At 46.4% G+C, this 17,101-nt stretch overlaps 1 protein-coding gene across 6 annotated transcripts in view; it reads left to right on the forward strand.

Moving 5' to 3' along the window:
* Window positions 1-3,459: 3,459 nt before the first annotated feature.
* MTOR (mechanistic target of rapamycin kinase) overlaps window positions 3,460-17,101 on the forward strand; it is a 149,312-nt gene continuing 135,670 nt past the window's right edge. For 2 of the 6 annotated variants that reach the window (XR_013407950.1, XM_077974288.1), the window contains exons 1-8: window positions 3,460-3,566; window positions 3,904-3,996; window positions 6,259-6,459; window positions 7,113-7,221; window positions 8,516-8,748; window positions 9,489-9,689; window positions 11,684-11,818; window positions 16,794-17,069. Coding sequence is in view for 4 of the 6 variants with exons in the window: in XM_077974288.1 (XP_077830414.1) it covers window positions 6,298-6,459; window positions 7,113-7,221; window positions 8,516-8,748; window positions 9,489-9,689; window positions 11,684-11,818; window positions 16,794-17,069 (1,116 nt within the window). In the remaining 2 variants the exon portion in view is untranslated. The remainder of the gene's footprint in view (window positions 3,567-3,903; window positions 3,997-6,258; window positions 6,460-7,112; window positions 7,222-8,515; window positions 8,749-9,488; window positions 9,690-11,683; window positions 11,819-16,793; window positions 17,070-17,101) is intronic. The other 4 variants (XM_015111100.3, XM_077974300.1, XM_015111168.3 and 1 more) reach the window with 2 other exon arrangements.

A 17,101-nucleotide genomic window follows, 5' to 3' on the forward strand; every position in this document is an offset into this window, starting at 1 on the left:
ACAGAATGAAATTCTGTCTCAAAAAAAAAAAAAAAGGGAATATACATACGTATATATTTGCTTGTTTTTGCAGACAGAAAATCTAGGGATGCTTAAGAAACTGAGAAAATACATAGTCAAGGGGCAAGGGTGGAGCAAGACTTTTCATGATAAATATAACTTGTTTATTTTGAGATTTGAATAGTGACTATATTGCATATTAGAAATTTTTAATGATAAAAACATAGATGTTGGGCCTGGTGCGATGGCTCACACCTGTAATCCCAGCACTTTGGGAGGCTGAGGCAGGCGGATCACCTGAGGTCAGGAGTTCAAGACCAGCCTGGCCAACATGGCGAAACCCCGTCTCTACTAAAAATACAAAAATTAGCCGGGTGTGGTGGCGGGCACCTGTAATCCCAGCTACTCAGGAGGCTGAGGCACGAGAATCACTTGAACCCAGGAGGCGGAGGTTGTAGTGAGCCGAGATTGTGCCACTGCACTCCAGCCTGGGTGAGAGAACGAGACTCCATCTAAAAAAAATAAAAAATAAAAAGTTGTTGATCAGTGAAAATGTAAAGTTTAGAGGAACAGTTATCTCACAGAAGCAATGAAAAGAGGCTAAATCTAAAGTAGCCATTATTACTTGGGAGGCTGAGGCAAGAGAATCGCTTAAACCCGGGAGGTGGAGGTTGCAGTGAGGTGAGATCGCTCCCCTGCACTCCAGCCTAGGTGACAGAGTAAGACTGTCTCAAAAAAAAAAAAAAAAAGTAGCAATTATAATTTTTTTTTTTTTTTTTGAGACAGGGTCTCACTCTGTCAACTCAGGATGGAATGCAGTGGCGAGATCACAGCTCACTGCAGCCTTGACCTCCTGGACTCAAGTGATCCTCCCACCTCAGCCTCCTAAGTAGCTGGGACCACAGGTGCATGCCACCACACCAGCTAATTTTTTGCATTTTTTGTAAGGGTGAGGTTTCACCATGTTGCCCAGGTTGGTCTCAAACTCATGGGCTCACACAATCCACCTGCCTCAGCCTCCCAAAGTGTTGGGTCACTGTGCCTGGCCAATATCATAGGTATTAACAACAACAAAAAAACCCTGCCAAACAAAGCATTTTGTTAGCCACAGAATATTATCAACCATCTTTATTTATTTATTTATTTATTTGAGATTGGGGTCTCACTATGTTGCCCAGGCTGGTCTCAAATGCCTTGGCTCAAGCAATCTTCCTGCTTTGGCCTCCCAAAATGCTGGGATTACAGGTGTGAGCCACTGCACCCAGCCCAACCGTCTTTAATTTGGCAGTTTAGGCCTTCTGAAAACTCATTCCTTCTACCTTCACTTCTTTTTATTACATAAGTAATTGATGATAATGTATAAAGAAAAAGTGTCTTTCCCATTGTGCACATCTCCCCATGTAAACATAGACATATGAGAAAAGCATAAATATTTTTGTAAATGGTTATATTATACTTACATTGTTGTGTAATTTGTAATTTTTGAACTAGTTGTGAACCTTTTCCTTCTTAGCAAATATTCATCTCATTACCACTATTTCTTGTTATTATTATTATTATTGTTATTATTATTTGAGACAGGATCTTTCTCTGCTGCCCAGGCTGCAGTGCAGTGATCACAGATGACCACAACCTTGAAATCATGGACTCAAGTGATTCTCCTGCCTCAGCCTTCCAAGTAGCTGGGACTACAGGCACGTGCTACCATGCACAGCTAATGTTTAAATTTCTTTTGTAGAGATGAGGGTCTCACTATGTTGCTCAGGCTGGTCTGAAACTCCTGGCCTCAAGCAATCCTGCCTTGGCCTCCCAAAGTGCTGGGATTACATGCATGAGCCACCATGATAGGCTCTAAATTGTCATTATTAATGGCTACGTATTTTTCTTATTATGAATGCATTTTTTTTTTTTTTTTTGAGACTGAGTCTTGCACTGTCACCCGGGCTGTAGTGCAGTGGCGTGATCTCAGCTCACTGCAACCTCCACCTGCTGGCTTCAAGCAATTCTCCTGCCTCAGCCTCCCAAGTATCTGTAATTACTGGCGCCTACCACCATGCCCCGCTACTTTTTTTTGCATTTTTAGTAGAGACGGGGTTTCACGAGGTTGGTCAAGCTAGTCTCAAACTCCTGACATCATGATCCGCCGGCCTCGGCCTCTCAAAGTGCTGGGATTACAGGTGTGAGCCACCGCACCTGGCTGAATGCATCATATTTTACTGGACTCCTACTTTGAAGTATTTAGGAATTTTCAGTGTTTACTATGACAAATAGCACTGTGATTAAAAAAAAAAAGAAGAAATGTAGTCAAATCCACTTTTGCTATTGATTTCTTTTTTTTTTTTTTCCAATTTGTAGAGACATTGTCTCACTATTTGCCCAGGCTGGTCTGGAACTCCTGGCCTCAAGCGATCCTTGTGCCTCAGCCTCCCAAAGTGCTGGGATTACAGGTGTGGGCCACTGTGACCAGCAGCTATTTATTTTCTTTGGTATGTATGTATGTATGTATGTATGCATGCATGTATGTATTCATTGAGACGGAGATTTCTCAGTCGCCCAGGCTGGAGTGCAGTGGCACGATCTCAGCTCACTACAACCTTTGCCTCCCGGGTTCAGGCGATTCTCGTGCCTCAGCCTCCCGAGTACCTGGGATTACAGGCGTGCGCCACAATGCCCACCTAATTTTTGTATTTTTAGTAGAGACGCGGGAGAGTTTCACCATGTTGGCCAGGCTGGTCTCGACTCCTCCTGACCTTAAGTGATCCGCCCGCCTCGGCCTCCCAAAGTGCTGGGATTACGGGCGTGAGCCACCGCGCCGGGCCAGCTATTGATTTTTGAAACGATTAAAAAAATATAATGTTTCTTTGAAAATTTTTATTTATGAGTAGCTCTTTTGGTTAAAACTTGGCTATGGTTTCTCTGGAATGATCCTGAATTGGATAATTTTGGGAAAGTGAGAAAATCTAATTAAAAACATTTTCAAATGCTTATTAAATGTAACAAAAGAGAAATCATAGGATCCATAAAGAGCGCTAGCCCGAAACGTCTTCTGATGCAGTAATTCCTGGGCGCCAGCATTGCTCACACTCTCCTCTCAGAATTAACACCGGGAGGGGTCGCGAACCTCTGCTAGCCGCTCTTGGTGCGATCCGGAGGTACCCAGACAGCGGACTCCCTGAGTTCACAGCCCGGATGCAGAGGGGAATCCTAGCAGCGCCGCACCGGATGTATGAGTGGAAGTGACTGAGGTCAACTCACGACCGATTGGTTCTCCCGAGTGGACCCAAGCCTGTTTTCAGCTGTCACTGGCCGCGTGGTTTGTCTATTTGAATAGTCCCCGCCCCCTGGAGAAGCCGGGTCCTGAAGCTCCACTTCTTCTTCATTACTATTGGCCTGTTTTTCAGTCCATCTTCTTCCTGTACGTGTCGATTGGTCCTCAGGGCTAGGAACCCTCCTTCCCTCGCTCCCGGTTTAGAGGACAGCGGGGAAGGCGGGCGGTGGGGCAGGGGGCCTGAGGCGGCGGTAGCGGTGCTGGCGGCGGCAGCTGAGGCGTTGGCCGAAGCCGCACGGTGAGTCTAGGGCCTGGAACGACCCCTCTGAGGCGGCGTAATGTCCAGACCTACGGCCAACCTGCCCGTGGGGGGGCAGGGGAAGCCGCCCGTCTGGGACGTGGGGTCCCCACACTGCCGGCCCCACGACCTGGGCACCGTCTGAGCCCTTGAGTCCCACCCCTCGAGGCAACGCCCACCTCCCCGGGACCCCCAAGAGACCCCTGCACCCTTCGGCCCGCGGTACGTCCGCCCGAAGGCCGGTCCATCAGCTCTGGTACTGCCCTTTGGGTCTTTTGCCCGTTACAGCCACCCTTTTTTCTGAGCCACGTACAAAAATTTTGTATCTCTGCCCCAGGGAACACCAGCGTCCGTGTCAGCCCCTTATCCTCCACCGTGGACACTTCTCAGAGACCCAGTCACCGAAACTGAGCTCGGTTACATCGTTGGGGTACATCCTCTCGCCTTCTCCCCCAGCCCCATCCCTGTTTCTCCCATCCAATTTTAACTTACTTAAGCCCTATCAAGACCCTTAGGATGTTTGACTTCAGATATCCTAAGTTTAATTGAATTCAGCCTGGAGCAGATGGCCTGTGGGCCTCAGACCATATGAAGTTACACTGGTTCCTTCCTGAGCCTTTCCTTGCTAGCCTCCTTCCCCCCTTTCATACACACACACATACACACAAACTGGAGTAGTTTTCTTAGTAGGGATTCTTAAGTTTCTTCTCCCCTAAAGGATGACATTTCTTTCTGCAGTCTTCTTCTTGGCACTGGAGTATTTGAAAGCTTTTCAAAACCAATTATTCCCTGTTTTTCCTCTGTGCCTTACAAATTGGTTCAAAAATAAGAATTTTGAGAAATTGGTTTTGTAGCATAAGCTGAACATACTTAGGATAGGTATATGTTCCACCCATAGCAGTGTGGGCATAATTGAGGAATGAAGGAATGATCTCAGAAACTAATTGGTTTCTTTTAGCTTACATTTGAAGTGCTAGTCCCCTGTAGAACTGCATTGTTCAGTACAAGAACCACCAGCCACATGTGGCTGTAGAACACTTGAAATGTGACTAGTTCAGGTGGCTCACACCTGTAATCCCAGCACTTTGGGAGGCCAAGGCGGGTGGATCACCTGAGGTCAGGAATTTGAGACCAGCCTAGCCAACATGATGAAACCCCATCTCTACTAAAAATACAAAAAAAATTAGCCAGGTGTGGTGCTGCACATATGTAGTCCCAGCTACTTGGGAAGCTGAAGCAGGAGAATCATTTGAACCCAGGAGGTGGAGGTTGCAGTGAGCCAAGATCACGCCACTGCACTCCAGCCTGGGTGACGGAGAGCAAGACTCTGTCTCAAAAAATAAATAAAAGTGACTAGTCCAAATTGACATTGTCGTAAGTGTAAAATGCACATTAGATTTTGAAGACTCGCTACAAAAAAAGAATGGACACTATATCAATTTTTAAAATATTGATAACATGTTGAAATGATATTTTGGATATATTAGTTTAAGTAATTAATTTCACCTGTTTCTTTTCACCTTTTAAAATATGGCTACCAGCAGCTTTAAAATTACATTTGTGGATCACTGTATTTCCTCTTTTTTTTTTTTTTTTTTCAATTGGGATGGAGTTTTGCTCTTGTCGCCCAGGCTGCAGTGCAATGGCGCAATCTTGGCTCACTGCAACCTCCGCCTCCTGGGTTCAAGTGATTCTCCTGCCTCAACCTCCCAAGTAGCTGGGATTACAGGCACGCACTGCCATGCCTGGCTAATTTTGTATTTTTGGTAGAGATGGAGTTTCACCATATTCCCCAGGCTGGTCTCAAACTCCTGACCTCAGGTGATCTGCCTGCCTTGGCCTCCCGAAGTGCTGGGATTACAGGCGTGAGGCACTGTGCCTGGCCTATATTTCTATTAGACAATGCTGCTGTGGAATAATAATCTCTCTTTTTAGACTGAACTTGAGCAAAGGGGCAGTCTTAGTCATTTTTGATTCTTTCCCTACCTCCCCACATTTGTTACCTGGCACTGTGCCGTGTACATAGTAGTAGTAGTAATAATAATAGCTAACAATTATTAAGAACTCAGTATATGCCCTGCACTGTTTTAAATACTTTTTGACATGTATTAACTCATTTAGTCCTCACATCAACCCATGAACTAGGTACTATTATCTTCCTATTGTAGTTGAAGAAACATTTTTAGTGTCTTTCTCAAGGTATATAACCTTGTTTTTGTTTTCGTTTGTTTTTGTTTTGAGACAGTGGAGTGGCAGGATCTTGGCTCAGGGCAACCTCCACCTCCCAGGTTCAAGTGATTCTCCTGCCTCAGCCTCCCGGGTGGCACATGCCACTACGCCCAGCTAAGTTTTGTATTTTTAGTAGAGATGGGATTTCACCATGTTGGCCAGGCTGGTTTCGAACTCCTGACCTCAGGTGGTCCTCCTGACTCGGCCTCCAAAACTGCTCAAGGTATCTAACCCAAGGATTCAAACCCAAGTAGGCTAGCTCCCATAGCCCGCAATTTGACCCTCCCTACCACACTGCCTCTTTTAAACATCAGTCATTGTTTAATGAATCTAGGCTTTCTAAATGTTCCTCAATAAGATCTCTCAACCTTTTTAGAATCCCCTGCCTGACAAGGGCTTGGGGGAGATCTGTGTTGGATGACCAGGGCCATAAGTAAATTTATCACCATACTTTCTTGTTCAGAATATTAAAGGAAACTTCTCTAAAGAACCTCAGGGCAAGATGCTTGGAACCGGACCTGCCGCCGCCACCACCGCTGCCACCACATCTAGCAATGTGAGTGTTCTACAGCAGTTTGCCAGTGGCCTGAAGAGCCGGAATGAAGAGACCAGGGCCAAAGCTGCCAAGGAGCTCCAGCACTATGTCACCATGGAACTCCGAGAGGTGCTTCTGCGATTTGGGGCCAGTCATTGTGGGATGTTTGGGCTAAATGTATCATCACTGGTTTAGACTTTTTTTGGACAGCTAAGCGAGGATTTGGAAAACAGAGATTATTTTAGAAAGGCACTCAACCTCTCACATCCATAAAACATGCAGGTTCTTTTGCAGCAGTTGCACATTTCTGTGGCATTTTTCTTGTTTGTGGTCACATTTTAGGGGCCAGAATAGACTTAGCTGTTTCTTTTAGCTTTTTCTTTTTTCCTTACCACATACCACACCCTCAAATGCTTTCTGTCTGATAACAGTGATTGGGATGGGTTTGGAGAGTTGAGAACTAGGGACTTTCTAAATAGAGACCAGACTTGAGGTCAGAGACAGTATCTTGTTTATCCTTGTATCCCTGGTACTAGAAAGAACCTAGGACAGAACATTTTCTGCCACAGAGTAGATACCCAATAAATATTTGTTAAATAATCAGAGGATTGCAAGTTCAGGTGCTCTACAGTGTAATCCTGTAGAAGTGGGCAGTAGCTTGTCTTCTTTGGTTTGAACTATACTGTCTGCCTCTCAGGATCTAATCTTTAGATGCCAGCCCACTCCCACCACCACAGTCAGAGAATTACTAGAAATTGTTCTGATTATATCTTCTTTTGCAGATGAGTCAAGAGGAGTCTACTCGCTTCTATGACCAGCTGAACCATCACATTTTTGAATTGGTTTCCAGCTCAGATGCCAATGAGAGGAAAGGTGGCATCTTGGCCATAGGTAAGGACAGAGTCTCTGGCCACAAAAACAACACACTCACCTTTGTGCCCATTGCACCCTGTGTCTGCCACTTACTGGATGCTAGTTCATATTTGCTTAATGAAATTTAAGAAGCCTGTGGCATTTAATTCTAGCAGCAGTCCTGGGCTACAGGAAAAACGTATTTTTAGATGTGGAGGTGGAGTCTCAGAACCATTGAGTGACTTTTCAGACAGTTTACCAGAGCTGAGACTGGAAGCCAGCTTTCTTTCCCCTCCTTCATGTTGCGTTTTGTGGGCTCTGGTTCCTCAGTAGAGCAGGGTTTTGCATAGTGGGGCTCACGAATGGAAAAGTGGAATCGGTATAGTTAATAAAAAGCAGGTCTCTTTTTTTTTGAGATGGAATCTTACTCTGTTGCCCAGGCTGGAGTGCAGTGGTGCAATCTTGGCTCGTGGCAACCTCCGCCTCCTGGGTTCAAACGATTCTCGTGCCTCAGCCTCCCGAGTAGCTGGGATTACAGGCACCTGCCACCATGCCCGGCTAGTGTTTGTACTTTTAGTAGAGACAGGGTTTCACCATGTTAGGCAGGCTGGTCTCGAACTCCTGACCTCGAGTGATCTGCCCACCTCAGCCTCCCAGAGTGCTGGGATTACAGGTGTGAGCCACCACACCTGGCCAGGCAGGTCATTTTTAACTTCTAAGGACTGGTCATCAGTCCTGTGAATTATTATCCAGTCTCACTTGCTTTCCCTTTTTGGGGGACTAGGGGGGAAAATTATACTAGCATAAGATTATTTTGCTGTATGTAAATATTTCTGGCATAAGTATTAAATATCTGGGTTAAAATAAAAATTGTGTCCTTGCCCTCTAGAAGTGTACTCAAAGTAGAATGGAGGGATCACTTGCCAGCTTTTTTTTCTTTTTTTTTTTCCTGAGACAGAGTCTTGCTCTGTCACCCAGGCTGGAGTGCAATGGCGCAATGTCGGCTCACTGCAACCTCCGCCTCCCGGGTTCAAGCAATTCTCTTGCCTCAGCTTCCCAAGTAGCTGGGACTACAGGCGCATGCCGCCACACCCGACTAATTTTTTGTTGTTGTTGTTGTATTTTAGTGGAGAAGGGGTTTCACCATATTGCCCAGGCTGGTCTCGAACTCCTGAGCTCAGGCAATCCGCCCACCTTGGCCTCCCAAAGTGCTAGGATTACAGGCTTGAGCCACTGCGCCTGGCCAGCACTTGCCAGCTTTTAGTTGAAGTCTGTGTACTTTCCTGGTCAGCCTATGCCCCATCATCACCTTTTGCCTTCCTCTCTTTTCCAGCCAGCCTCATAGGAGTGGAAGGTGGGAATGCCACCCGAATTGGCAGATTTGCCAACTATCTTCGGAACCTCCTCCCCTCCAATGACCCAGTTGTCATGGAAATGGCATCCAAGGCCATCGGCCGCCTTGCCATGGCAGGAGACACTTTCACCGCTGAGTATGTGGAATTTGAGGTGAAGCGAGCCCTGGAATGGCTGGGTGCTGACCGCAATGAGGGCCGGAGACACGCAGCTGTGAGTGCCTGCAGGGAGGAGCACAGCCAGGCTTGGGGAGCGATGGTGTCATGGTGGGGTCTTTTGCTTCCTTCTGAGGCTCATCCCTGAAAAAGGCTGGTTAGAAGGGCTAGGATTCCAGGCTGTGAGATGGGGTAGAGTCCGTCCTTAAGAGAGAATCTAGCAGTGGTGTGGTAGGGATCAGAAGCATCAGCCGCATGCTTTCCAGTCTGCTGCCCTTCAGAGGAGGCAGTACTGTGAGGCGGGGGCATGGTACCAGGAGAAGGACACACACTTGGACCCTGGCTCAAGTCTTGGCTTTACAACTTCCTACCTAACTCTGTAACCTGGGGCAGCTTCTGACCTTCAGTTTCTTCCTCTGTCAAATAAAAATAACAACAAGATTAAACATTAAACAGGATTATCCATTCAATAATTGTTTACTACATACCTACAGTATTCCAGGTAGAGTTCTATGCTATTAGTATAGTGATATAGAAAGCATAAAACACATCTGCACTTCCAGAGCTTATATTCAAACATTACAAGCATTCTGTGTTTGTAAACAACTTAGGATAATGACCACTGAGATGTTTAATCAAATTTACTTTCTTCCTCTGTCCCCAGAATTTCCTAGCTGGAAGAGTGAGCAAGCCTTCTCTGTTCCTAGTGTGTATGGCTCTAAGATGATAAAAGACCGTACTCCTGAGAGAACAAAGCACTGGTACCGACGAGAGTTCTCGGTTTGTCTTTTTCTCCAGGTCCTGGTTCTCCGTGAGCTGGCCATCAGCGTCCCTACCTTCTTCTTCCAGCAAGTGCAGCCCTTCTTTGACAACATTTTTGTGGCCGTGTGGGACCCCAAACAAGCCATCCGTGAGGGAGCTGTGGCCGCCCTTCGTGCCTGTTTGATTCTCACCACCCAGCGTGAGCCGAAGGAGATGCAGAAGCCTCAGTGGTACAGGGTGAGGAGATGGGTCCATTCCCAACACTAGGAAAGCACGTCTACATAGAGAATCACCTGGCCTAAGGGGCAGCCACAGGCCCTTGCTATGGAGCAAGCATCAGTTTTTGTTTTGGTCTCAAATGAATTTTTTTTTTTTTTTTTTTTTTTGAGCTGGATTGCCCAGGCTGAAGTGCAGTTGCACAATCTCAGCTCATCGCAACCTCTGCCTCTCGGGTTCAAGCGATTCTCCCACCTTAGCCTCCCGAATAGCTAGGACTACAGGCGTGTACCACCACGCCTAGCTAATTTTTGTCATAGAAACAGGGTTTTTCCATGTTGACCAGGCTGGTCTCGAATTCCCAACCTCAGGTGATCCACCTGCCTTGGCCTCCCAAAGTGCTAGGATTGCAGCATGAACTACCGTGCCCGGTCTCCAGTGAATTTTTTATGCTCAGTATGAATCAATAGTTACTTTATTGCATTTTTTTTAAAGCAAACATATATGGATTGCCACACCATTATTCTATACGTTATTTTATGTATGACTAAGAATGCAAATATGCCACTTAAACTGTGACTTGGTACCTCTTTTTTTTTTTTTTTTTTTTTTTTTTGAGTCTGGGTCTTGCTCAGTCACCAGGCTGGAGTTCAGTGGTACGATTTTGGCTCACTGCATCCTCTGCCTCCTGGGTTCAAGTGATTCTCCTGCCTCAGCCTCCCGAGTACCTGGGACTACAGGCATGTGCCATTATGCCCAGCTAATTTTTGTATTTTCAGTAGAGATGGGATTTCACCGTGTTGGCCAGGACGGTCTCGATCTCTTGACCTCGTGATCCACCCGCCTCGGCCTCCCAAAGTGCTGGGATTACAGGCATGAGCCACTGTGCCCGGCTGACTTTGTACCTTCTTCTTATCAATAATTATAAGACATCTCAGCCGGATTCTTATGCCTGTAATCCAACACTTTGGGAGGCCAAGGCAGAAGGATTGCTTGAGCTCAGGAGTTTGAGACCAGCCTGGGCAGCATGTGGGACCCCATCTCTACAAAAAATAAAAAAATTAGCTGGGCCTCGTGTCACATGCCTGTGGTCCCAGCTATTTGAGAGGCTGAGGCGGGAGAATTGCTTGAGCCCAAGAGATCAAGGCTGCAGTGAGTCCTGATCACACCACTGCACTCTAGCCTTGGCAATGAAGTGAGACTCTGTCTCGGAAAAAAAAGACATCTCTTTTCAGAGATGTTAAAATATGGAAAAATAGGTGTCTTAAAATCAGTGTGATACAAATGATACCAATTTAGAAAGTGCCAGTTCTCTCTGTTCTAGTATCATGAGGCCTGTGCTGATTACTGCTGCAGAGGGAACTTATCAGTGAGTCTTATATTAGAAAAAGAGCTCTGAACATGGGATTGAGAGACCTGGGTTCCAGTCTTGCCTTTGCTGTGTTATCTTGGACAAGTCACTTAAATTCTTTGAGTCTGTGTTTTTAGCTGTTAAATAGAGATGATGATGGTATCTTCCTCAAAGGCTTATTATGAGAACTGAAGCCGGGGCTGGGCGTGGTGGCTCACACCTGTAATCACAGCACTTTGGGAGGCTGAGGTGGGTGGATAACTTGAGGTCAGGAGTTTGAGACCAGCCTGGTTAATATGGTGAAGCCCTATCTCTACTAAAAATACAAAAATTAGCTAGGCATGGTGGTGTGTGCCTGTAATCTCAGCTACTCGGGGGAACTGAGGCAGGAGAATCACTTGAACCCAGGAGATGGAGATTGTGGAGAGCCGAGATTGCACCACTGCATTCCAGCCTGGGCAACAAAGCAAGACTCCGTCTCAACAAAAAAAAGGAATTGAAGCTGAATTAAATAAAAGAGATTGATCAGTTTTGTCGATAACTGGCACAAGGCACTGAGCAGGCATGGTAACACCTCAGAACCCCCAGTGTAGATGGGATGGGCCTATATTCTTTCTGGGTTTGTAGTCTGTCTCTAATAAAGGCACCCTGTCTCTTTACATAGCACACATTTGAAGAAGCAGAGAAAGGGTTTGATGAGACCTTGGCCAAAGAGAAGGGCATGAATCGGGATGATCGGATCCATGGAGCCTTGCTGATCCTTAACGAGCTGGTCCGAATCAGCAGCATGGAGGGAGAGGTGAGAAGCCACGGCAGAGGGGAGTCCAGGCTCCCCATGTACCATTCTGTGAGCAAGGCAAGGCGAGATCCATGTCCTCATGGAGCTGACATTTTGTGGTGGGAAACATAATAAGTAAATAAGATAATTTCAGATAGCAGTAAGTTCTATGAAGAAAGTTAAAGAAGAGTAGGATAGAGAGTGACCGGGATGGGGTGAGTGGAGGGTCGGGGAAGGTCCTCTCTGAGGTGGTGTTATTTGAGGGGGGTCCGCATGATACAAAGGAGCTACCTTGCAGCAGGCCAGGGAACTGTGTTCCAGGCTGAGGCTTTGAGGCAGAAGAGTGTGAGACACTGATGAAACGGAAGGGAAGTATGGCTGGTGTACCAGGAGCAAGGGAGAGGGAAGGAGGGGCCAAATTAATAGGCCCGCAGTTCACATAAACACGAGCTTTTGCGGGGTAGACATTGGAAGTGTGCACACAGGCAAATAATGTGATGTCATGCATTTCTAACAATCACTGACTGCTTATAGGAAAAACTGTGGGGAAAGGCAGGAATGAAAGCAGGGAGACCAATTAGGAGATGTGTTGACTTGAGAAGGTGGGTTTAAAAGTACATGGATTTTATTAGGGAAACAGCCTTCAAGAGAATATGGGGAGGGAGCTGGGAGAACCATCAGACCACAATGTACATCTGACCCTGAGTAAGCAAGAGGGTAAAATACAGATAGAAGTGTCCTAGCCTACTATGCAGGGCCACTGCAGGGTCCTCAAGCCAAAGTTGGCCGCCGGAGAGGTCTGTGTCTCCCAGGAGCAGGACAGCCTTAGCATCCCTACTGTGTTCTGTCATTGACTGGGAGCAATGGTGATGGGTTTCAGAGCAGCAGCTGGGGCCCTTGGTTATGTGCCTTGTAGTTGGAGGTTGCATTCTCACGGCTGCCAGACAAAGCTATTACAGTAGTCTGGATGAGTTACAGTGGTGGCTTTGACTAAGAATGGTGGCACAGATACTGAGAAGTAGTTGATTGAGGATATATTTGGGAGGTAAAGCTCCATCTGTGAGACTGGCTGTAGAAAACAAGCTGTGAAATTTTACCCCGGGGATTCCTGCTTATAATAGACACAGTGCTTATTAGATAATAGCTGTGCCCAGATGTGGTGGAAGCTGCGCATGCAGCAGTGTGCAGAAGCAGGAGGAGTCTGGCTTCAGATCCCCACCGCTCTGTTGACTGTGTGACTCAGGCAAATTACTTGTTTAACCTCATTTTTCTCCCTTTGGACGGGAGCTCTTACCTACCTCATTGGGTTCTTGTATGATTTCTAAATGATGTTGGCCTTCTATATCCATGAGTTCTACATCTGGATTCAACTAGTAATGGTTCACAAATACCCAGAGCTGGGTGCAGTGGCCCACACCTGCAATTTCAGCACTTTGGGAGGCTGAAGTGGGAAGATCACTTGAGCCCAGGAGTTTGAGACCAGCCTGAGCAAAAGATGGTGAGACCGTGTCTCTATGAAAAAATTTTTTTTAACTTTTTAAAAAGAAAAAAAAAATCAAAGAAAAAAACAATACAACAATTTAAAGATAATACAAATTTTTAAAAATACAGTGCAACAAATATTTACATAGCATTTACATTGTATTAGGTATTATAACTAGCATAGAGATGATTTAAAGTATGTGGGAGGCTATACATAGGTTATATGCAAATGCTATGCTACTTTATCTGAGGGACTTGAGCATCTGCAGATTTTGGTATCTACGGTGGGTCATGGAACCAACCCCCATGGATACCAAGGGGATGACTATGTATGTGAAGTGTCCAGCACAGCACCTGATACATAGTGGGCGTTCTATAAGCGGTAAGCTTCAGATTTTCCTTCCTGAGTTTAATATGATGTTTTCCATTGTAATCTGGGTGGCTATGAGATCTTTGTTTCCTCTCATTAAAACAGAACAATATCACCTAGCTCATAGAGTGGTTGTCAGATTTAAGTGAAATAGTTCTTGTGAAGGTGGTTTGTAAATTATAAGAAACTATCCAAGGCTGGGCATGATGGCTCATGCCTGTAATCCAAGCATTCTGGGAGGCCGAGGTGGGAGAATCACTTGAGCTCAGGAGTTTGAGACCAGCCTGGGCAACATAGTGAGATGTCGTCTCCAAAAAAAAAAAAAAAAAAGAAAAAAGAAACTATCCAAATATAAGGTATTAAAATTTCACAATTTGTTCATTCATTCAACACATATTAATTGAGCACCTAGTATATGCCAGCTACACTGTGTCCTAAGAGCTAGAATAATCCAGCAGTGAACAAAATAGATTCCATTTTTATAGGGAAAGATAGATAATATACAAGTAAAAACCTATTATATATCATATGGTTATAAGAGCTATGGAGAAAAGTAGAGTAAGGAAGGGGAATACAGAATGCTAGCCTAGATTAAGGATTACATTTTAAAACGTGGTGCCATTTGAGTACAGCCATGAAGGAGGTTAGAAAAAAGCCTTACAGGTATCTGGGGAAGAGCATTTTAGGCAGTGGGCCTGAGGCAGGAGCGTGCTGGTGTATCAGAGGAGCAGCAAATACTGAATAGCAGCTTCCCTACCATGGCTGAGCAGAGTGAGCAGGAGAGGTGTGTGGGGATATGGGGTCAGAGGAACACCTAGGGGAAGGAAGGGGCATATCACATAGGGCCTTTGTGTGGGAAGCGGGAAGCTATAAGTGGGCTTTGAGCAGTGGAGTGACATTTAACTCATATTTCAAAAGGATCACTCTTGCCAGTGTGTTGAGAATGGATTGTTAGAGAGCCAAGGACTAAAGCCAGGAATCCAGTTAGGAGGGAACTGCCACAGTCTTAGCGGGGGATATGTGTGACTCAGACCACAGTGGGAGCTATGGAGTTGCAAGAAGCAACTGGATTCTGAATTTGGAATTTGCTGATGGTTTGGAGGTAGATGGAGAGGAAGAAGTGTCAAGGTGTTTGGCCTGAGTATTAGGAGGATAAAGTTGCCATTCACTGCAGTGGGAAGACTGAAATGGGAGGAGCAGGCTTGAGGGAGAAGGCTGGGAGTTTGGTTTTGAACCTGTTATCTTAGAGACCTTTTGGGCACCTGAGTGGAGATACTGAATAGTTCTGGGGAGAGGTCTGGGCAAGGGGGATGGATTTGGGCATTGTCAGGGAACTAGTATAGTTGGAGAAGAGATGGGGTCTGTGAACCTGAGGTCAGGAGATGAAGAGGAACAAGGGGGATGGGGAAGGAATAGCCAGGGAGGGAGGAGGAGAGCCAGGAGAGTTTAGAGTCTGAGAAGCCAAGTGAAGAAAGGGCTTCAAGGAGGTGAAAGTATCAGTTGAATGCTGCAGATAAGTCAAATAAGATGAGGACTGAGAATTGACCATTGAATTTAGCAGCTTAAGACTCACTGGTAACTTTGATAAGAGGAGTGGATAAGATTTTCTGAAAAGTGAAAATATGTGTGTCAAGAAAAGTTTAGAAGTTTGGAAAACTTGTGTCTCTTTCTCAGTTTGGAGTCTTGGAGGATGAGTACTCCCCAACCCTGCTCCTGCGGCCCCAAGACCGAGTCTTGCTCTGTTGCCCAGACTGGAGTACAGTTGGTGTGATCTCAGCTCACTGCAACCTCCGCCTCCTGGGTTCAAGCAATTCTTCTGCCTGAGTAGCTGGGATTATAGGCATGTGCCACCACAACCAGCTAATGTTTGTATTTTTAGTAGAAACAGGTTTTCACCATGTTGGTCAGACTGGTCTCGAACTCCTGACCTCATTATCTGCCCTCTTCGGCCTCCCAAAGTGCTGGGATTATAGGTGTGAGCCCTTGCTTCTGGCTGAGGATGAGTAATTAAGCAGCCCTTTGTAAAGGGAATAGACATGAGTTCTCAGTCAGCTTATTCCATACCACCTGTGGATTCCTAGGATTCTGAGAAAATTACTTGGTTAAGTTTTTGTTTTTTGTTTTTTTTTTTTGAGACGGAGTCTTGCTCTGTGCCCCAGGCTGCAGTGCAGTGGCGCGATCTGGGCTCACTGCAAGCTCCGCCCCCCCGGGTTCACGCCATTCTCCTGCCTCAGCCTCCCGAGTAGCTGGGACTACAGGCGCCCGCCACCTCGCCCGGCTAATTTTCTTGTATTTTTAGTAGAGACGGGGTTTCACCGTGTTAGCCAGGATGGTCTCGATCTCCTGACCTCATGATCCGCCCGCCTCGGCCTCCCAAAGTGCTGGGATTACAGGCTTGAGCCACCGCGCCCGGCCTGTTTTTTGTTTTTTTGAGACAGAATTTCTCTCATTGCCCAGACTGGATGGCCGTGGTACGATCTTGGCTCACTGCAACCTCTGCCTGCGGGTTCAAGTGATTCTCCTGCCTCAGCCCCCGAGTAGCCAGGACTACAGGCACGCGCCACGACACCCGGCTAATTTTTTGTATTTTTAGTAGAGATGGGGTTTCACCATGTTGGCCAAGCTGGTCTTGAACTCCTGACCTCAGGTGATCCACCCACCTTGGCCTCCCAAATTACCGGGATTATAGGCATGAGCCACCATGCCCGGCCTGCTTAAATTTTTACCTGGGTTTCCAGAGGGGAAGAAAGAGATCAGACAGTCCTTGACAGGATGCTAGCAGGGGCCTCCCATCACCTTTGCAAGCCTCATTGCGGTGACCTAGGTCAGTAGTCACAGCAATATGCAAGTCAGCCTTTCCAAACTAAGTGAGGAGTCCTGGGAGGTGAGAACCCTTGGCAAGGCAGCCGTCTGCTGCTGCTTTATTTTCAGTAGGTGGTGCTCTTCTGCCTAACTTAGAACAAAATCAGATCCCTTGCAAGGTTCTGGGGAGATTGTAACCCTAAACATGAAGAGTGGCCACCCTTCACTTTGGAAGTAGTTGCATTTTGGGATTAGGCAAATGTAATGGTCTGTAGACTCCACAGTGCCCAGTTTGAATGCCAGTCATAAGTAAAGATGATTTTTTTTTCCTTATATATATAGCGTCTGAGAGAAGAAATGGAAGAAATCACACAGCAGCAGCTGGTACATGACAAGTACTGCAAAGACCTCATGGGCTTCGGAACAAAACCTCGTCACATTACCCCCTTCACCAGCTTCCAGGCTGTACAGCCCCAGCAGTCAAATGCCTTGGTGGGGCTGCTGGGGTACAGCTCTCACCAAGGCCTCATGGGATTTGGGGCCTCCCCCAGCCCAGCTAAGTCCACCCTGGTGGAGAGCCGGTGTTGCAGAGACTTGATGGAGGAGAAATTTGATCAGGTAGGTGGTGAGAGGCCCTTTCCTTCTTTTCC

This window comes from Macaca mulatta, chromosome 1 (assembly GCF_049350105.2).
Source record: "Macaca mulatta isolate MMU2019108-1 chromosome 1, T2T-MMU8v2.0, whole genome shotgun sequence".
Lineage (NCBI taxonomy): Eukaryota > Metazoa > Chordata > Mammalia > Primates > Cercopithecidae > Macaca > Macaca mulatta.